Source organism: Leptonychotes weddellii, chromosome 10 (genome assembly GCF_054177405.1).
Source record: "Leptonychotes weddellii isolate Sample4059 chromosome 10, ASM5417740v2, whole genome shotgun sequence".
Lineage (NCBI taxonomy): Eukaryota > Metazoa > Chordata > Mammalia > Carnivora > Phocidae > Leptonychotes > Leptonychotes weddellii.
Window position 1 is genome coordinate 103,666,859 of NC_138378.1, and position 21,747 is coordinate 103,688,605.

The window sequence follows — 21,747 nt, forward strand, 5'->3', positions numbered from 1 at the left end:
CTGGGTGGCTCAGTTGGTTAAGCGACTGCCTTCGGCTCAGGTCATGATCCCAGGGTCCTGGGATCGAGTCCCACATCGGGCTCCCGGCTCAGTAGGAAGCCTGCTTCTCCCTCTCCCACTCCCCCTGCTTGTGTTCCTGCTCTCGCTGTCTCTGTCTCTGTCAAATAAATAAATAAAATCTTTAAAAAAAAAAAAAAAAGTGACTGTAGCTATGGTTGCACAATTCTGTGAATATACCAAAAGCCAACAGACACTTTAAATGGTATATGAATTATATCTAAATAAAGCTGTTTTTAAAAATGAGCAAAAAATTTTGGATAGACATTTCTCCAAATATATACCAATGGCCAAAAAGTACATAAAATGATGTTTAACATTTTTAATCACCGAGGAAATATAAATCAAATCTGATACCACAATGAGACACCACTTCACACCCACTGACATGGCTATAACCAAAAACAAGGACAACAACAAGTATTGGTGAGGGTGTGGACCAGGACCCCTCACACGATGCTGGTGAGAATGTAAAATGGTGCAGCCACCCGGACTCGGGTAGGAAGGGAGAATAACAGGAACTGCTAATGAGTATGGTTTCTTTTGAGGATGAAGAGAAAGTTCTGGAATTAGATAGTGGTGATCAGTGCATAACTTTACGAATATACTAAAAACCACTATACTGTATACTTAAAAATTAGAGTGGACCTTTGGTACATGAATTTATATCTCAAAAAAGCTGTTATTTTTTTTTAACTACCTCTAGTAGTTTTTTATAAAAACATTTTTGTGAAACACCTTATCTATCCATCCTTCTATGTATATATGCATGGAAACATGTGGAATGAGTCACTGATAGTAATAATGGCAATAATACGTATAATATTTTATAATAATACTATATGTTATACATTATAAAATAATGTAACACAATATAATAGTAATAATGATGATTGTTACTTCTACTGGGAATCAGGGTGAAATAGTTTCATCTTTTAAGTATTATACGTGGTTTTAATTCTCTATAATTCTTTTTTTTTTTTTTAAAGATTTTTTATTTATTTATTTGACAGAGAGAGACACAGCGAAAGAGGGAACACAAGCAGGGGAGTGGGAGAGGGAGAAGCAGGCTTCCCGCGGAGCAGGGAGCCCGATGCGGGACTCGATCCCAGGACCCTGGGATCATGACCTGAGCCGAAGGCAGGCGCTTAATGACTGAGCCACTCAGGCGCCTCTCTCTATAATTCTTTTTAAGATTTATTTTTAAACAAGGGTTAGTAAGATGTTTCAGAGATCTTAATGCCAACAAATGTGGTTTTCCCAAGAGAAGGCAGGTAGACAACTGAATTTGGACAAAGTCTCAAAAATACCTCCTAGGAAGCCATGGGCATATATGACAGTGATTGGGGGCAGGATACTATTAAATTTAGATCTTCACCATCTATCATCTTAATGGGTTGTTGTGGGGTTTTTTTTGCCCACTTTTTTCTTTTCACTTCTAATGGTTTCATCTCAATCTACACCCTTTCAGAGTTTGATGGTATCCTGAAATCCTCGAAACATGTCAACTACAGAGTAATAAATCGGTGTTAAACTGAAATCACTTACTTAGACATGTTCTGGGCCTTCTCAATAAATTTCATCACCTAAAAGAAAAAGATGCCAATTACAACAGGATCCATTTTCAACACAGAAATCACCCTTGCCAGGGTGGCCTGCCTTACAGGCACTATCAACTATTCAATCTCTGTGTTCTCAATTTAGGACACCAACTAATAAACTCAATGAACCAAAGAAACAGAGCCACACCAGCAGCACTGCAACACGCCGGAGTATCCTGCAAGGTCCTAAGAAGCTAAAGACGATCTGTCACTGTCGGGACATATCTCTTGGTGCTTCAGTAAAATGTTAACAGCCTGTCTCACGGAGTGATATCAGGGTAAAGAAATCAGTGATTACAAAACACTCTTATGGACATAGGTGATAGAGAGAAACTTAAACAGTGACAATTATCTGTCACACGTAAAAAGCCCCATTATCTTTCCATTCCATGCCTGCTAGTCCATCCCACTCCCCAACCCTCCATTCCATCCTCAAGGTGACACTACAAGCCAAGATCAAGAAAAGAACCTGGATTTTTGTTTTATTGGCTGTCACAATGTTAAATGTGAAGTGTCTCACAACATTGATCATCCTGTCATAACCTCCTCTGTCTCCCAAAATGCTTACTTATTTTCTATGTATATCCAGGTTTATTGCTCTTTCTCAACGTGAACAAGCTAAGGCATTTAAAAGTCACAGGTTTTTACACAGCCATGCCTATAAAAGTAAAGACAGACATACCTGATCAAATCTGGTAGCAAAGAGATTGAGTGACGTCACTATACCACCATTGGGCCCAAGTCCATACCTGGACACTAAGTTGAGGATTTAAATTACTTACAGATCAACTTAGATGATGAAATTCACACTTAGGATATCATTCACACAAACAGCATTATAACATTAGTGTTCCATGAATGGATACTGGCAGCTAATCCCTGACATACCACACAACCTTAACCTCACAAGGAATTTTCATTATCCTCGTTCCTTTATCATTTTGGGGATGCCGAGGCAAAATGAAGAAATTAAAGTGACCAAAATGTAACAGACAGATGCATCTGGCAGTGACAGCTTAATAGCATTAGCCATTAAGATCATCTGAAAATATCATTAAGATATCACACTCCTTGCTCTGATCCTCACTGGTCAATCAACCTGCTGATTAGAATTAGTCTATCCACCTAGACCCACCTATACGGAAAGTACACATTTCATGCAGCAATGTACTAAGAGTTGATCCTACTTCTGAGTTTCCCAGTGTCAGAGGAGGTGGTAGCCTCCAAGGTGACGCTACTTTATGGGACCAGGCACAGCACCAGCTAGCCTCTCACTCTCTATGCTCTCCAATTATAATAGCCTGTAGTCTGGGAAGATGGTAAGAAAACTGAAACCACAAGCTGAAACAGTATTTCTAATCACCTATAATACCTCTTCTCACATTCATCTTTCCATCCTCCTAATTAAATTACTTTAAAGCAATTAAATGCTTTTGCTAGTATATTTCACAAAGAAATGCAAAAATACTCTCAAAGCCACAAAAAACAGATAGTAACTAGTCAGGGATGAGTCAGCAGTGAAGCAGATGCGAAAAAGGATACTGTTTCATGACTTCTTTATACTTCACAGTGTCACGAATATCTGGGGGGAGGCGGGAGGAAGAATTCATTGGAATTTAACAGACAGAAACAATATAGTTGAGACCCTCCACCTATAATATCCTCAGACAACGGGCCTCTCAAGTCATCCCTGCTTCCCCTGAGGAAAAAAAAATAAGTTTCTCTTTTGGTATCTCACTTACTTTTCAAATCTGTTTTCTAAATTTTTAAGCTAAGGTCACTGAACTGTGATAGGGGAATAAAAAAACAAGATCGTGAAGAGAAGAACAGGCAGAAGATGCCCTGCAAGTACCTTCTCACCCAGCAAGAAGCTGAAACCAACCATTCAGACTTCTCTTGTCTGCATTCTCTTCTACTAATTCCCCCAGTTTCACACTGGTTTCCTTCCTTACAAAAGATAACGGGGAAGTAACCCATAAAAAATGTTAGCTAGGAACTCAGAAGTTATGGTAGAAATGGTCTGAGACAAGGAGAAAAGTTTTTTTTTTTTTTTAAGTAATGTGGCCAAGCTGGGTTTTGGGGGTTTTTTTGAGATTTTTTTTTTTTTTTTTTAACTTACTTGAAAGAGAGAGAGAGCGTGCGCACACATGCATGAGCAGGGGAAGGAGCAGGGAGGGAGGGAGAGGGAAGGGGAAAGAATCTCAAGCAGACTCCCCACTGAGCTGGAGCCCAATTCGGGGCTCAATCTCATGACCCTGAGATCATGATCTGAGCTGAAACCAAGAGTTGGACACTTAACCGACTGAGCTACCCAGGCGCCCCAAGAGAAAAGTTTTGTACAACTTTAATACCTTATCAGTGACCCTACGCATAGAAAAAGGCAGCTAAAAAAAAATGCAGAATTGTTGAATCACTATATTGTACACCTGAAACTAATATAACATTGTATGTTAACTATACTGGAATTAAACTAAAAATAAAAGAAAGAAAAGAAAAAGGGAGATGAATCAAGAAAAAAGTTTATTTCTTACTAACTGCCTACTGGCAACAACGGTAATACAGACATGATTTTTCAAAAGGAATTAATACATCCAGTAATATCTAACTAAACCTGTCTACCAGCCTGTAGACCCCACCAACTATTGGAATTCCATCTTTTTTTTTAATTTAGGTATAACTGACATACAGTATCTTACTAGTTTCAGGTTTACATCATAATGATTCGATATTTTTATATATTTCAAAATGATCTCCACAATAAGTCTGGTTATCATGTTACCATACAAAGTTATTATATTATTGACTATATTCCCTATGCTGTAGGTTATATCCCCATGACTTACAGTGTACCTAGACGTTTGTACCTCTTAATCCCCTTCACCTATTTCACTCGCCTCCCAACTCCTCCCTGCTCTGGTAACCAACAGTTTGTTTCCTGTATCTATGAGTCTGTTTCTGTTTTGTTTTGTTTTTTAGGTTCCACATATAAGTGAAACCATAAGGTATTTGTCTTTCTCTGTCTTGGCTTATTTCATTTAACATAACACCCTCTAGGTCCATCCATGTTGTCCCAAATGGTAAGACTTCATTCTTTTTCATGGCTGAGTAATTTTCCATGGTATATATATACACCACATCTTCTTTATCCAGTCATCTATCAACAGAAGTCCATCCTTTAAATGAGAAGATACCAACTTTTTCCCAAACTCTTCCCAAAATGATCTCTGCTTCTTAACAAGGTTTTCCTTTATTAGTATGATTGGGGTACAAGCAGCTTAACAGGATTAAGAAGAGACAAAGAGGGAGAGGATTAGCACAGTGACAGCCAGGAAATCAGGAGGCCCCTGTATCCTATCAAGAACCATGACAGTGAATCATATCCACTCTTAATTTTTTTCACACAGATCCTCTGAAAGTCTGATGATAACTGGAAACCTCTCCCCAAAACAATGCATATATGTATATACACATTTTCCCATGTAACTTTGGGAGTGGAAGAAAGGTTCCTATAGATCAGTAAGTGAACTACCACACAGGAACCCTAAACTTTTGAGAAAAGAAACTAAACAAAAAAGGTTTATGTATCAGAGCCTGCTGAAGGTTTTATGACCTTGAGGTGAGAGGACTGACTTTCTGTCACTTCATTATCGCAAATAATAATAGCCTGATACTCTCTGGTCAGAAAGAGGGGAGAGATAACAGTGAGAGGTAAGGAAATAAACTTACTTAGGAAAAGGAGTAAACAAAGAAAATGTGAATAAAGGAGAAGGCTTGTTTAGAGATTCTAGGAAATTCAAGGAAAATGAAAGTAGTTTAGAAAAATGAAAATGAGGGGCACCTGGGTGGCTCAGTCAGTTAAGCGTCTGCCTTCAGCTCAGGGCATGATCCCAGAGTCCTGGTATGGAGTGGGAATGGGGCTCCCTGCTCAGCAGGAAGTCTGCTTCTTCCTCTCCCTCTGCCCCTCCCCCTGCTCCTTCTCTCTCTCTCTCTCTCTCAAATAAATAAATAAAATCTTAAAAAAAAGAAAAAAATGAAAGCATTAAAGACTGGTGGGCTGGAAACTTTCCATTTTCTGAGGGACTTCACACAATTTACACAGTTCTTAAAATTTACTCACCAATATTGGCAGGAAAGGGTACTTCATGTACAGCTGGGTCCAGATTAATCACATAAGGTGGAGAGCCTTGGCTATGTAGATGTCCAGTAAGCCTCTGCAGAGATATGAGAAGAGGGATGGAGTAAGACAAAGAGGGAATAAGGCGCCAAGATTCCTGTATCGATCATACCTGAAGACTCCTACACTTCCATTTCCCTCGACCTGAAATATTCGTCCCCGATATCCACCTCCAACATTCAACTCTCATAAATGCTATCTCTTCTTTATCACCCGTCTAAGAAGAGTCTCCCCTACTCTCGATCACTTATTTACCTGATTTGTGTGAGGTTTTTTTTCTATCACTCCCATTAAAATATTAGCTCCCCAAAGCGGGAACCTCGTCAAATTCAATCTCTGTATCTCCAGTGCTTGAAACATAAGAGCTGCGCAAGAAAAAATTCTTTAGTAATCTACACCAAAAGCCTGTATGCTAGCACTGTATTAACTGCCAGTTGCATGTAAGCCTCTGCCTTCGAGGAGTCGGCAATTTTACCGGTTAAGACAATTCCAGAACAACGTGGTAAGTTGTACCAAATATGAACTGAGGGTGCGAAGAAGACCGCCCTAAGTAAACCTGGCTAGAGTCCAAAAAGGCTAGCCTAAGAAGGAACCGGTGTTGCTGGGAAGTACCTTAAAGCCACACGCGGGTCCCCTCCAACTCTCCTGAGAGACCTCCCTCCCGTTCTCCCTGGCCTTCCGCCCACCACTGACAACCTCTCGCGTGCACCTACTACGCCCGCGCCGTGTACGTCACCTGTACAAAGGTGGTTTTCCCAGATCCCGCCATTCCCAACACTAACAGACAAACTGAAGGCCGAGGACCCCCCGAAGCCTGCAACGCAGCTGCCTCTGCGGGCGCCGCCGCCTCTGCGGGCGCCGCCATCTTTCTCCTGGCTCCGCCCCCTCTACCATAGAGACGCCGCGTGCCTAGAGAGGCTGAAGTGACGCTCGGGGCCGCGAGAGAGGCTAGAACCCAACTAGCGCTAAAGGGGAAGACGAAGGGGCGGGCCGGGCGCTAGAGCATCCTAGCCTCCCAACCAACTAGCGACAGTGGCAGGGAAATGGAGGGCTAGAGAAGGCCAGGAAAAGGGACACTCACCGTCGTAGGGGAGGGCCTGGGAGGGGCAAAGCTCTGGTCCCCAGAAGGGCGAGACGAGATGGGGTCCCCAAGACAGGACCCCCACGGGTCGAAAATGAGGAGAGTGCGTTTCTCTTTCGGCCCCCAAGGAGCGGGAGAACCGGCTGCTGGGGCTTACTCGGCAGCCGACGAGGTTCAGCAGCTCAGGGCTGGACCGGCCGGGACTGGGGCGGAGTGCGACCCCGAGGGTTGCTGGGCAGCGTCGAGACCCGGGGAGCACGGAACGGAGAAATTGCGAAAACTTTCCGCAAGGGGACGCCATTTCCAAGTGTCGCAGGCTCCCGACAACAGCGCTCCCTCCTTGGCAGTCACCGTCAGTGAACCACGCCGTGACCTTGGAGATGAACGCTTGGATTCCTGGAGCAAGTAGGTACTGAAGGGGCGCTTCCCTCCACGGAAGTGTCCTCGGATACCGGAAAGGTGGTGGAAAAGCCGGGAAATGTATTGCTACTCTCGACCACCCCGGCTGTTCCTGTGGTCTTTTGTAGCTACTGCAGTGTTCAGTAAATCCTAAAATCTAGGTTTCACACCCACACTCTACCACTTGCTGGCGGTGTAAATCGTGGCCAAGTCATTTAAATTCTCCGAACCTGTTTTCTCCTCTTTAAAATGGAGGTAATACCTCACAGGGTTGTAGTGAATGCGTACTGTAAATTGTAAACTACACTCATTCATCTTTACCCCTAGCTGTATTCCCTGGTGCCATGCATAGTGGCAGAACCGTAATAGGTACTCAAAAATATTTTCTCGTATGAATTAAAGTACAATTGTGCATTTTGTATTTACTAAATTTTCATTAAGAATTTATGCGGGAATGTCTCACTTGTTCTTCCTTCAGGTTTGCTAAGGACTCTAGGAGTTCCCCTCCACCATATCTCAGTTTAATAAATAATTTTTTCAAGCCAGAGAAACTAAGAAACTCAGAGACGAGGTTTAAAGAAAAGACAGTGGTGGAAATGATGAAGCTGAACAACCAAATAAAACAAACTCAAATCCAGCAAGAATTACTAATGGAGGAGACCAGGCAGCTGTACGCTGAAAAGTTACTTGTCCAGACTGAAAACAAATTCTTTCTGGAATACCTAACCAAGAAAACTGAGGAGTATGGAGGGCAGCCTGAAAAGCTGTGCAACAACTACTTACAAAAAACTGAGGAGATTGAACGAAGGAGGCAAGAATCAGCCTCCAAATATGCGAAACAAACTTCAGTGTTTAAAAGGGAGCTCTTGCAGAAGGAAAAGATCCAGTTCAATTTAAAGCAGCAGTTGCAGGCACTGAGGAATGTTTCACTATTAAAGGAGAAACAGGAGAGAGAAATACAGATATTACAGGAGGAGAAGAAGAAAACCCAAGCTGAGACAGATGCAAAGAAACAGGAAGTCCAGGTCCAGTTACTCCAGGAAAAAGCATTCCTGGAGAAACAACTGAGTGAGCCAGACATGAGGCAGTTGGGAAAGAGAAAAAGAAAGGAGCTTGACAGGAAGGCCCAGGCCTTGGAGCAGGAAGCAAAGCAGTATACTTTTGAGTTCTACTGCAGCATCAGGAGAGAGAACCGGGAGTTAGGGAAGAAATTACTGCAGCAAACTCAGCAATGCCAGGAGTTGCAGGCTATTAAAAGCCAGTTAAAAAATCAGAAGCAGCAGCTGCAGCAGGAACAGTGGTATGTGCAGTGCTTAATCCGGGGGAGGCAACGATTGCAAAGAAGGCATAATTGGTGCCCAAGACAGGATGCTCCAAAGGCCACCATAACACCTCCCCTGAGTAACAAACCAAGGATTAATCCAAAGCAATTCCTAAAATAACACTGCTTCAATAAGGACTGGAGTATTCTTATGTGCTGCATACACCTGGTTAGGAAGGCTTTGGGACCTCAGACTGCTATGATAAAACATCCATCATGATGTGTTAGTGTGAAAGATTAGGTGCGTTTTTCCAGCAGTATGCTAGACATTTGTGCCACCAGCTTCCCTTAATTAGGTTTTTCCTTAATTAGATCTTGTTAATAAACAGGATGTTCCTTAACTCTCCAGATAACCTAATACCATTTCCCAAACACCAGTACATTAAACTAGCTCAAGAAAAGCACCCTGAGGTAGTGAAAGGAAAACAGTTGTGTGATTTATTTCATCTAGCTAAGTTAGATTTCTAAGAATAGCATTTCAGATTGACTTTATATAGTGCCTTCTGCTCTGTAAACAACCAGTGATCCTCATGTCTCTTGGCCAGTTGCACACAAAGAAGGCAAAGTGCTTTTAAGCTCTTTTCCAGGTCTGCACCAGTGACCAGGCAGTTCCTGCTCTAGTTTTGTCAAGTGAAAGAGTAATCTAACTAAAAGGCATGTTCAGTAAGAGCTAGGCTGGAGGAGGGGGGTGGAGCACTGGGCAGAATGACCTTTTGTCTGACGCTCAGCCCCTACAATTTTAGCTTTGAGTAAATTGAGAAGGGAAGAGCAGATAAAGGGGATGTCTTTTAGTCAGCTCTTACTTTTGAAAATCTTGTCTGTGAAGAAATACCTCTAGCATTAATGAGGTCACTGCTTATTTCAGGAAAACATATGAAAAAAAGTTTTAAAATATTGGGACAACTTTAAAGAGTCTTGTGCCATCTATTTCCCTAACAACATTCTAAATTCTAAGACAACAAGTAAGATTAGTTAATGTTAGATATAGTAAGTACTTCAGTTTTAGGTCACTTATTACATTTTCTTCCTACTATGTGTGCACTTCCTACTATGTGTGTACATGAAATGCCTTTTGTAATCAATATGTGCCTTATATTTATGTTTATTTAGAAGAACTGGAAGTAATATTTTTAATTAGTATAGACTTTTAGGGTAGTTTTTAAAAAATTTTTTTGCACTTAATGACCTACTGATGGCTGGACTAGTTATTTGCATGCTCAATCCGAGTACAGGAATATAATCCCATATTTTAACATCACTCCTCTATGGGAAAATAAAATCAACTTTGTTTTCCAGAAATTGTTAGTGGTGAAAAACTTCAAAATAATTTTCCTGATTTTCAGTTTTATTCCTATGTAAAATGAATTCCTTTAAAATTGTGGAGTAAAAAATTTTTTCTCCCTCAATGCCTTCAACTTCTAGCTTTAACAATGTTTTTGTTAAATGTGTAGTTTGTTATTAAAAATAAAAACCTTAGATTATAATGTATCTGTTGACTTTTTTCCAGTGTATTTTCTACTCCACTCTTCTCCCTTACTATTGCTTCTGCATGTCTTATTCATATTAGTGTGCACATAATAAAACTGCAATTTTAATACAGAAAGTAGAATTTTAGATAGTATGCAGGTACCTTAACCTGAATACTTTGGTTCTTGAGCTGAAAATACAGAAGGACTGAACTTGAAAAACATGGTAACCAAGACAAATTTGAAGGCCTATTCTCTGTGGATGCAAAAATGCAAAAAAAAAAAGCATAGGAAAATACATACTAAGGCTGATGAGTTGGAAAGTAGGAGGGATTTAGAATCTTATTATTCTGCTGTGAATTTCCCTTCTACCTTTGCTATCCCAATTATCTAACTGGGGAGTAGGTAACTTCCGTCCCATACATTTATCTTTAATTCCTACCATCCCAGATAATGAATCTGGTGTATTGCATTATGTCTGTCCCTTTCAGAGTGAGGCCTCAAGGGCTTGAAGACTTTTGTGGGTGAATCATCTGATAAAGGTACTTTGAAACCCAAACCTGCAAGTGAGCAATAGGTTGGCCAACTAATATCTCAACCTACTTTTAGTCTGCTTTGCTATGAAGAAAATTAAACAGGGTGATGTTACAGAAAGTGCATTTAGATGGAAAAGACAACCAAGGTGAAATTTAGGTTAAGACCTAAATGATATAATGAAGCCTACCTTGCAAAAACCAGGAAAGAAGCCATTCTGGGCAATGGGAACAGTGAAGGTAAAGGTTCTAGGCTTAGTAGGTTCCAGGAACTAAAAGGTGAATGTAGCTAAAGTGTATTGGGAAATGGTCAGAGAACAGAGGTGGAGCAGAGGGACAGGAGGCTAAATGGGTTAACAGTGGGAGCAGAAGGCCTTATAGGACAAAGAGCACTGGGAAACCAGCAGGCTTTTAGCAGGTGAATGAGGTCTGATTTACAATTTTAAAAACTCAATACAGCTGTTACTGGCATGTATCCAAGCCAGTAAAAATCAGAAAGAAACAATCAAGAAAGTATTATGGTCTAGCCAAGAGAGGTGATGATGGTTCAGACTGGGGTGGCTGAAATAGAAGTAAATAGAAAGAAGAGAATACTAAAGGGTGAAGGGAAAATGAAAGGTTAAGAATGAAACACAAGTAAAATTTCTAAAGTGTTCCCTTTTAAGAAGATGAGCAGAATAATTGGTGAGAACTGATTTTTTAAAATGAAGTATTTCAGACACACAATACAGAAGACCAGAACAAACTCACTATCCACCTTAAGAAATAAGAACTTAAAAATTCACTTGTAGTCCCTCTGAATCCCAGAGGCACTGTCCTAAATTTGGTGTTTATCATTCCTGTGCATGTTTTCATGCCATATATACATATGTATATATGATATTAAACTATAAATGTACTAAATACAAATATATATATAACATAGCATAGAAATATTTTTTACATATCCATAAACAATATAGAGCATTGTTTTGCTTCTTTTTAAACCTTACATAAATGGCACACTTCACGTATACTGTAACTTGCTTTTCCCAGACATTATTTTTGAGATGTATTCATGACACAAGAAGCCCTAGTTAATTTTGTAGCATATAGTATTCCACTGTACGATTCTATCCCCTCTCCTGATGGACAATTCGACTAGTATCAGAGTAGGCTAACAAACCCAAGAACGTACAATGCCTCAAATAACAGATATTTTTTTATCTGCAGCAGTCTCAGACAGATGTTCCTGGTTGGCAATTAGTCCTTCATGGGATGATTCAAGGCATCAACTATTTTCCATTTTGTGCTCTGCCACCCTCTAAAGCCACTCTATTATCTGCATCTGGCCCGAGGAAGGGGAAAGAAAGCATAGAGCTAACATTCACTTTCTTAAAAGTTCTAGCCTGGATGTGACACACGTCACTTCCACTCACATTCTACTGCTGAGCAGTTAGTTGGCTACCCCTTCACTACAGGGTCAGGGGACTAGAAGGCTGGGAAACATAGTTTAACCATTTGTCCTATAATTCTGTAATTCTGCAAGGTGAGAGCAGATTTTGGTGGACAGCTAGTAGTCTCTGCTACGTGTTGTAAACGATACCATGATATCATTCTTTATGTCTCCTCGTACACCTGGGCAAGAGGATTTTTATCTGTATGTACCCAGGAGTAAAACTGCTAAGTCTTAGGGCCTATTTTGAGCTTGACTAGATACTGCCAAATCATTTCCAAAGTGATTGTTACAATTAATGTTCCAAACTGTGCATGAGGGTTCACATTCTCCACCACCTGGCTATACTCGATATTTTCAAATTTATATTATTCTAATAAATTTGGTTTAAAAATTTAAAAACTCAGTAGTATGATTACAATACTCTCTACTGAGTCCTGCTGAGACCTGGCCTCAGGAAGGAAAAAAAAAATTTTTTAAGATTATATTTATTTATTTGAGAGAGAGCCCGAGCAGGGGGAGGGGCAGAGGGACAAGTGGACTCCCTGCTGAGCAAGGAGCCAAATGCCGGGCTCAATCCCAGGACCCTGAGATCATGACCTGATCTAAGTCAGATGCTTAACTGACTGAGCCACCAGGGCGCCCCAGGAAGGAAAATTTTTTTAAGTGCCTGCAAGGGCCCTGGATGAGACTGGACAAGTTTCCTGTATTAATTCACTTTAATCTCAAACAAATTACTCATTTTAACCAGCAGATTTCAGGGGATAAAAAACTACCAACACCCCGCATTTGGTACTTCTTTCAAACCCACTCCCATGTCTAGCCATTTTCTTACCCCCATATACTGTGTCAGCAAGGAGTCAAGTAGCAGGTCGGAGTCAATGAACAACTGGAAACATCATTCTAACCGACAGTCATTTATTTCTTTTGTCATTGCCCAACATTCCCCAAGTCTTACTCACCAGAAATTAATATAGCTTCTTCATTTCTCCTCCCTGACAATCCTCATCTACCGAAAGGGTTTTAAGGGTGCAACTGCCAATGAAAATGTAGAGTGGACATACCACATCCTTGACTTGTTTCAAAACTATCTATTCTGGCAGTATCCAAATCTGGTTTCAATGCTCCCTTGTTTGAAAGTGGTCTTCACAAAAGCCCACATTTTAAAGCTATGTGGAGCAGCACAGGATACAGAGTTCAAGAGTAGTAACAGCCTTTCAGAATTTGAAAAGGTAGTATTAATCCGTATCAGGGTTCAGGGTCCTTGCTTTTTATGTGGCAGATGCCACAAAAATTGGCAAGAATATATAAGACCAATATATGTGGAGAAGGGGAAGAGAATCTAGAAACCCAACAACAGAGCTGTTCTAAACAATGCTCCAGAGAAAGCCAGCCTCAAAGAAAAGTAGCCCACTAGACATTTTTTATCAGGTAGGCATGAGGTACAGAAAAGGAATTTTTCTTTCCAACACCAGAGAAATATCTACATCTGGTGTCAAAGTCTCAAGATATAAAGAGGATAGAACTCCACATAAAAAGAGGACAGAGGACAATATTCTCAGAAAACTCCAAGAGACAGAGGTTGGCTAAAGGGAGGAATAAAGACTTAGCACAGTGTAGACTAACAAGTGAGGTCAAGTCCAGAGGAGAAGGAATGTGTACCCTGGCTACCAATCTTAGTGGCATTACCAGGAACACTAGGATTCTGGGTCAAAACATCAAGTGCAATGTGGTATTTCTCAATCCTTAAAACTGGGGGAGCAAACAAGCTTCTGGAGGGCACTGATCATAGCAACTGATGAGGCCTCAAGCCCCAAGAAAGTCGAGGCAGTATTTATTGCTTCTTCTACTTCCTTCTTTCCAATCATTTTCATGTTTGGGACATGTTAATGTTTGGGCTGCTTTTCATGCTTGTGGGTCTAGTTAGACAGTCACTGCTACTTGGGACAAACAAAACATTTCCCAATAAAACCAGTGTAGAGAGGTTCTAGCTTTTTCATCCTAAATCCATTTTCTTACTTTCAATCCTAAAACCATATCGAGAGAACAAACAGCCTCCATAAAATCTGTTTCCCAAGGAGACAGGATAAGCTTATTATATGAGTGACAACAGTTCTAGCTTCTAGGATTGTTATATCACAAATACAAAATGGTAAGTCAGTATGATTTAAAAAAATTAATTTGGAACTGTTTTATAAGCGAGATGATGGAATGACTACTTAATCAGTGGAGAGTCCAAGAACATTCTATGGCCCAGGAAGGAAAAGGACAACCAAACGGGTTTCTCAGTTTTGTACAGGGCAAGAGGGGCCCATAGTTGGCCTTAAGAGGGAGCTCTTTGGGCAAGATAAGAGAAAAACAAGAGGACTCCAATGAGGAATAGCAGGAAAACCTACCCAAAAGGGTTGGGGGTGGGGGTGGGGTCAAAGTGAATAAATAGGGAGAACGGTGAAATTTACACAGGAGGAAGGAGCTGAGAAAGTCACAGCCTTACACAAACAGCTGAAAGAGTACATTTCCCCTCGCTCAGCCCCCATGACTCAGTCCTCCCAGCACAGGTCCCCGTGACAACAGCGGCACGTCCACTCTCCTAGGAGCTTCCACGCTGCCTGCCTACTTCCTTCCTCGTTTATGGTTAGTCTTTGGGGGCTTTACTTTCTGGAACCGTGCTGGCACCGGCTCCTGCTCCGGTTCCTTACGGGAGGTCGACACTAGCAATTCCTCGTTACTCCTCCTCTGATCCTTCCCTACTCTAAGACTCAGCTCTGCCTCAGGAAGCTCGATGCCAGGCTGCTGCAGCCTTCGCAGAGACCTTCTGCTCCTGTGCTGCTGCCTCCGTTTTTCTTCTTCTTGCTGCCGCTGCTTTATCTTCATTAGCTTTTCAAAGCTTTTGGTTGTTGTTGGGTTTACAACGAACCAATCCTACAGAGGCAAAATGGAAAAATCATCCAGTCAATACACAGTAGAGAGCACAAAGAATGGGTGTGGGAAGAAATTCTTCTCTTTTTTTAAAGATTTATTTATTTATTTGAGAGAGAAAGAGAGCGCGAGGAGGGGGTGGGGCAGAGGGCAAGAGAGAATCCCAGGCAGACCCCTGCCAAGCACAGAGCCCAACACGGGGCTCGATCCCACAACCCCAAGATCGTGACCTGAGCTGAAATCAAGAGTCCGACGCTCGACCGACTGAGCCACCCAGGCGCCCCGGGTGTGGGAAGAATTTCTAAAAGGCATGGTTAGGGCAGAACGCAGTAAGAAGGAAACAGACAGGGAACCATAGCTTGTAACTCTGTGCTTTAAACTGGGAGCAATTCAATACAGAGTAGTCATTATGAGCATTTATTGTGTAAGACATGATTTGGGGTACTTCAGTAAGTGATCTACAAAGTCTGTTCACTTAGCATCAACCCACTCATTTATCTCCTTTATAAAAATCTCATGAGATATAAAGCATTGGGCCATACGAGATTTTTATTTCATAATAGTATAGTGGGTAAGAGCATGGACTTTGCAGCCAGACGGCCTAGGTGCAAATCCCAACTGTTTCTAGCTCTGTGACCATGGGGAAATTACTTAACCTCTCTGAGACTCAGTTTAAAAAAATAAGAGTTGAGGAACATGGAATCCAATTATGAAACATCCTTGCAAGAGAAAGAAAGAAAGAAAGAAAGAAAGGAAAGAAAATGAATTTCAATTTAAAATCAAGTGATCTGATCATTCTAGGTCTACCTACCAATTTATAGGAATTACCCTGAGAGAGGACTACCACCACAGAAATGCAATCAGCAAAATCCAAAATGTGTGTAAACATATGTGACAAATGACTGCTTCTTCGGAGGAAAGGGGAAACCCCTAGACCTGCAGTGTCCAATGAGAGAGTCACTAGCCACATGTGGCTAATAAGCTCTTGAAAAATGGCTAATCCAAATTGAGATATGCTTTCAATATAAAAAATACACATTAAATTTCAAAGACTTAGTATGAAAAAATATAAAGTATCTCATTAATAATTTTTATTGACTACATGTTCAAAAGATAGTATTTTAGCTATACTGGGTTAAATAAGATATATTATCAACATTAATTTCACCTGTTTTCTTCATTTTTTTTTTTAAAGATTTTATTTATTTGACAGAGAGAGACACAGCGAGAGAGGGAACACAAGCAGGGGGAGTGGGAGAGGGAGTAACAGGCCTCCTGCCGAGCAGGGAGCCTGATGCGGGGCTCGATCCCAGGACCCTGGGATCTTGACCTGAGCCGAAGGCAGACGCCCAACGACTGAGCCACCCAGGCGCCCCTCTTCATATTTTTAAAATGTGGTTACTAGAAAATCTTAAATTACATACTTGACTCACATAACATTTCTAGTGGATAGCACTCTAGAATAAAACATACAGTATATGGACCTTTCTTTTTTTCTTGCTCCTGATTTGAACAAGCCAACCAGAAAAAATTATGAGGCAATCAGGGAAATTTAAATAATTTAAATAATGACTGGGTATATGACGATATTCAAGAACCACTGCTAATTTTTAGGTGTAATGATGGTTGTGGTTATACATTTTTAAAAGTCTTTATATTTTAGACACACACATCAAAAGAAGCAGTGACAGTGGACATGGTATGTGGAATTTGCCTTAAAATAAGCCTTTAAGGGACAAAAAAAAGTGGGTGTGATTATAAAGGAAAACAAGATTGGACATACACTGATGTCTGTTAAGGCTTTTCATTATACTATTCTGTCCATTTCCATGTATTTGAAAATTTCTGTTAAAAAAAAAAGTAGTATAAGAAAATGTGAGGCCAAGAGGGAAGAACAGAGTAAAAATGTTTTACCACCACAGATAATTCATAAATACAGGCACAAATCATTGAACTAATGCTTGAGGAACAAGCCCCAAACCAAGTGAAATTTGTTGGCTCCACCTTTTTAAGAAGAAACTGGAGAAACAGGTTAACTACATAAAGGCCAGATTTTGTCAGGAGATTAATTATCTTTTAAATAATTCCGGAGGTTAAAAAGGTATGCTGTTACTGTAAAAAAGATATGACTGCCTTCCAGAAGAAATCTCAGATATAGAAAGGGATTCCCAAAGCTTAAACCTGTAAAACAACAGGGACCACACTTGATGACACTAACTACAGCCCACATTGTTAAGAACTATTAAATGTGAGGGCAGAGAACAGCTAAAGGCACTTGCTCCTTTTCCGTATCAGGCAACAATAGTTTCTACAGTAAGATATTCCAAAAGAATGCACACTCTACTCCTTTAGCTTTTGCAACACAGGTATTTAATTATACAGGAAACAATTTCTCTATTCACCTGTATTACTAAAAACTTGTCCTAAGAGAAAACTCTTGACTTTCTGAAGCTTAAAGCATTTTTATACAGAATTGATTCTGTAATTTTGAAAATTTACAAACCTTAAGAAAAGTTTAATGAACCCTAGATTTACTATGGTTAACTTCTCTTCCCTTTTTTCCTTCTTTTCGTCCTTTTGCTGAACCATTTGCAAGTTATCTGCAGACTTATTTCATCCCTAAAAACCGGCATAGATCTGCCTAAGAACAAGGGCATTCTTCTGCACAACTACAATACAGTGATCACGTTTGGGAACATGAACACTGACTCGTTACTATTATTTAATGAGCCCGTATTCCAATTTCTCCAGTTGTCTCACTAATGCCCTTTATAGTTGTTTCTTTGCGGTATTTGAAACATTAAAAACCGGTTGCTCAAAGACATTAGAATAGGAGAAAACAGAAGTATAAAGATGGCTATAAAACAAGAATTCCAAAAGTATAAATTCAGCCTGGTGCCCAAATGCCTGATTTAACTGAATTTAAAAGAACCAGAAGAGCTCAGGCATGCTCACACTTACAGTGAGCTCAAATGCTTTCACAGAAAAATATAATTATGCATCTAATTTTACAAAGTATTTTAACTCCATCTCTCGTAACCACTTTCGAGTTACTTTCCTCAACAGTCCTAGCCCACAAAAACGCACAAAATGCTCCTTTCTTGGGACATATGTGTGGGTTCCACAGGATTACAAAAACATGATGAGAAAGCAGGGACCTCACCTCGGCATGGACAGAGTTGATATGATACTTGACACCACTCTCTGACACAAATTCTTTTTGACACAGCAGACATTTGTATTTTCCAGCCACAAAGTTTCCCTGTTTTCAAGACAGAAAGAAAAGGGAATGGTAAATTCAGGAACACATACCTGGGTCATGTGTGGGGGTCATTAGAGATGAAAAAAGGGGATTTTACTTCAGCAAAGGTAAGAAGGAAGAAAATCCAAAACAGCAATATATTTAGGAAAACCAGATTGGGCCAGACTATCACTACTATAAATCTATCCTAAAATAATTCTATACGTAATACCCCCACCCCCTCAACACAACCTGAAGTTCTCCTACTTGTATTATAGAACATGCCACACTTTTCTATCTTCCCTTGTTTCTGTCACTTCACTTCCAGGTTCTCTTGGTTCCTCTTCCCAAATTATCAAACTCCTGAAGTTCACCAGAGGCACCAATGTATATAATTCTTCCCACTATAATCCACTGCTCCAAAGAGTGCCTTGGACATCCAAAATTAAAGAAGTATCATCCATAATACCTAGTTGAAGGGCTCAGACACTAAGATCATGATGACAAACTCCTTAGTATTCCTGGACAGATCTGGTTTGAATGCCTACACTCCCATGCTGCCTTGAACTGAGACTTCTCTCCCCTCCTGAAGCTCTGAGTGTCCGTGGTGTTCATTTTGTGTGAAGAGATATTTCTGAATGGAATTAAAAAGTGGCAGCAGTCCCCATAGCTGTGGGTTGTAGGGCACCTGGGTCAACACAGAAAAGATTCAGTGAGGTGAACAGCTGTCTGCCTGACACCCACGGAGGGAGCCTACTTCTCATCCCCAGAGGCCAGTATAATTCAGATGGGATTAGAGGATCTTCATCAATCCAGATAAGCACACGTAAGTTGATTCTAGAAAGTTTAAGGCCCAAAAAGACAGGGCAGGCCCAAGGCAGGAGAGGCTCAGGTGGAAGAAGTTAAATCCCTGGAAGAGGCTCAGAATTAATATTATTTTTCTCCAAATTCTTTAAATGATAAGATTTAAGGCTTTGTTGGCTTTTTCTGTATCTTGGACATATCCTGGCATCCCATCCAGTAACAGACCAAGAATCTTTAGGACATAAAAAACTAAACCAGCCTTTGAAGATAACAGCAAACAGGACAACTAGCTGTTCACCTAAACTGAATTCTCTTCCATATCAGACTATTTCAGAGGTCATGTTAAGATAAATTGTTCAGAAAGTTACAAACCAAGGTACAAGAGCCCAGGTGAGCTTTAAGGCCTGATACACTACTGTAGACAGCCTCACAACCCTGAAAAAGAGAAGAAGAAATAATGTGAAGATTATACCAAACCTCATCCTTCTCTTAGCAATCTGGTCGTTTACACTGACCAACCGTACATTTGGAGGAAGCAGCCCAATAAATTATATTGCAAACCAAACAGGAAAAGAATTCACACATAAGCCACAAAAGCAAAAAGAGAAAACCAAGGACAGGTTTAAAGAAAAAAAAAAAAAAGTGAACAAGCTGTTTAGAAAAGCTTAAGATATTCTCTTCCCTGGGACTTTTTCTCTGACGCTTAGAGAAACAGAAAATTGCACAGTAAGATTTTTTTTTTAATCTGTCTTCTTCAGTACAAATGTGTCTATTTCTTGAGTATCTGCTCCTTCCCCAAGTACTGCATATATAGCTGTGGTAGGTTAAAGATGGCTGGAAATTCTCTGCCACTCTTCCCTGTGAGAAGTGGAGTCTGCTTACCCTCCCTTTGAATCTGGGTGAACCCTGTGATTCCTCTGACCAACAGAATGCCATGGAAATGATGCTGAACAGATTCTGAAGCTAGGCCTAAGAGATCTGCAGCTTCCACCTTCATGTTCTTGGGATACTCAGAAGTCAGTTGCCACGTACCCTGCTGGTAACCCACTACACTCTGATGGAGAGAGGCCATGTGGACAGCCGAGCTCCCAGCCAAATTAGTTACACAGAAGCCATCTTGGACATTGAGGTCCCATCCAAGCTTGCAGCTAAACACAACCCACGAGTGATCCCAGCGGGTGCCGTGTACAACAGGAGAATGTTCTCTGAGCCCTGGCAGAATTAGTGATTTACAGAATTCTGAACAAATACAATAATTGATGTTTTAAACCACTGAGGTTCAGGTACTTCGTCATGATGGAATAAATAACTGAAACAACAGTTTGATAAACATTTACTGAATAAATGAATGAGAAAGAACCACCTGGTTAGGGCACTGAATGCGATGATATTTCTTGATATCTGACTTCCATTTGTGTAGGACTTCCTGGCTGAAGGTAGGTAGCCCAGGGCGAGTATATTTTAACTACAAGACAAGAAACATTTTATTGGAGGAATCCGATTTCCAACCAAAACACCCCAAAAGTTTCACACACAACTCTTCAGGTTATGTAATTCTGGACTTCAACAAGCATACTTCCATATGCAGAAAAACTGTAGTATGTAAGACCTTTAAATACAAATTTACCTGAAACTGGTAAGGACAACTGTCTACTGTTTAATCTTAGGAAGTCTGACTTTTAAGAGAGGGCAGGAGACTTTCAGATATAGCACTTCATCTATAGTTTGAAAAAGCTTAATGACAGAACATTTACACAGTTAAAACACTTGTTACAAAAAAGACAGGGATACAAATATGTACTGTATATCAAATATACTTATCATATGTATACTTTACAGGGTACACATATACACACACATTTATAATACATTCAGTAGAAATATATGTAGATGGGGAAAAGGCTAGAAGGCTATAAATGAACATGTTAACAGTAGTTGTCTCTGGGTGGTGGAATTTTGAGTGGTTTTAATGTTTTTTCCCTGCTCCTCTGCATTTCTTCAAAGGTGTCATGTTAATTCTGGGTTGTTTTTTTTTTTAAGATTTTATTTATTTATTTGAGAGAGAGACAAGAGATAGCGAGAGAGAGCACAAGCAGGGGGAGGGGCAGAGGGAGAGGGAGAAGTAGGCTCCCTGCTCGGGCTCCCTGGAATCAAAGCAGGACTAATCCCAGGACCCTGGGATCATGACCTGAGCCAAAGGCAGACGCTTAACCAACTGAGCCACCCAGGCACCCCAATTTTTGGTATTTTAAAAATTCAAACAAAAACACTGATGTTCAACCTAAAACAAAGATGTGAGAGAACTCTGGGGATGGAACACACCATCTTTCCTTCTACTGCCCAAGTAGAATTAACTATTCCTCACACTCGCCTTCATGTGCTTTGACACAAGTTAGTCTCTTCTTAAAACTGCAGCTGTAGTTTCCAGAAAAGAGACAGCTAGCACCTGGAGAGACAGTTCTTACAAAGTCCACCACAGGTAACAGCTATATTTCCAGTGAGTAAACGATCCTCCTGCTTGAAAAAAATAAGTATCTGAAACAGATACTGAGACAGAAAAACAGAACCAAAGCCCACAGAGGTAAGGGGAAGGAAGGAAGGCACCATAAAGAAACTCTGGCAAATCAATAAAAGGAGTCAGAGCACAGAGCTGGCTTTATTTATAAGCACCTCCTCTCCTCTGCAGCTAGTGTATATGGGTCCATCTAAAATCCTT

General features: G+C 40.6%; 3 protein-coding genes across 8 annotated transcripts in view; 1 reads left to right on the top strand and 2 right to left on the bottom strand.

Annotated features, from left to right (window-relative positions):
- Nucleotides 1-7,054, bottom strand: part of GPN1 (GPN-loop GTPase 1) — a 22,253-nt gene extending 15,199 nt beyond the window's left edge. The window contains exons 1-5 of one of the 4 annotated variants that reach the window (XM_081797024.1): nt 6,569-6,726; nt 5,776-5,869; nt 3,201-3,240; nt 2,341-2,407; nt 1,606-1,643 (exon numbers count right to left, since the gene is read on the bottom strand). In XM_081797024.1, coding sequence (XP_081653150.1) covers nt 1,606-1,643; nt 2,341-2,407; nt 3,201-3,240; nt 5,776-5,869; nt 6,569-6,697 — 368 coding nt within the window. In that variant the 5' untranslated portion in view covers nt 6,698-6,726. Of the gene's footprint in view, nt 1-1,605; nt 1,644-2,340; nt 2,408-3,200; nt 3,241-5,775; nt 5,870-6,568; nt 6,727-6,913 lie in introns of those variants that run through there. The other 3 variants (XM_081797023.1, XM_081797022.1, XM_081797020.1) reach the window with 3 other exon arrangements.
- Nucleotides 6,972-10,120, top strand: CCDC121 (coiled-coil domain containing 121). Its single transcript, XM_006747010.3, has 2 exons — nt 6,972-7,318; nt 7,791-10,120. Exons 1-2 carry the CDS (start codon nt 6,972-6,974, stop codon nt 8,752-8,754), a joined length of 1,311 nt encoding a protein of 436 aa, XP_006747073.2. The 3' UTR covers nt 8,755-10,120.
- A 2,848-nt stretch (nt 10,121-12,968) lies between these two features.
- The window catches only part of ZNF512 (zinc finger protein 512), a 31,730-nt gene continuing 22,951 nt past the window's right edge, over nt 12,969-21,747 (bottom strand). For all 3 annotated transcript variants that reach the window (XM_031017814.2, XM_006747003.2, XM_006747002.3), the window contains 4 exons: nt 20,395-20,496; nt 19,404-19,466; nt 18,150-18,248; nt 12,969-14,989 (listed from right to left, as the gene is read on the bottom strand). In XM_031017814.2, coding sequence (XP_030873674.1) covers nt 14,681-14,989; nt 18,150-18,248; nt 19,404-19,466; nt 20,395-20,496 — 573 coding nt within the window. In that variant the 3' untranslated portion in view covers nt 12,969-14,680. The remainder of the gene's footprint in view (nt 14,990-18,149; nt 18,249-19,403; nt 19,467-20,394; nt 20,497-21,747) is intronic.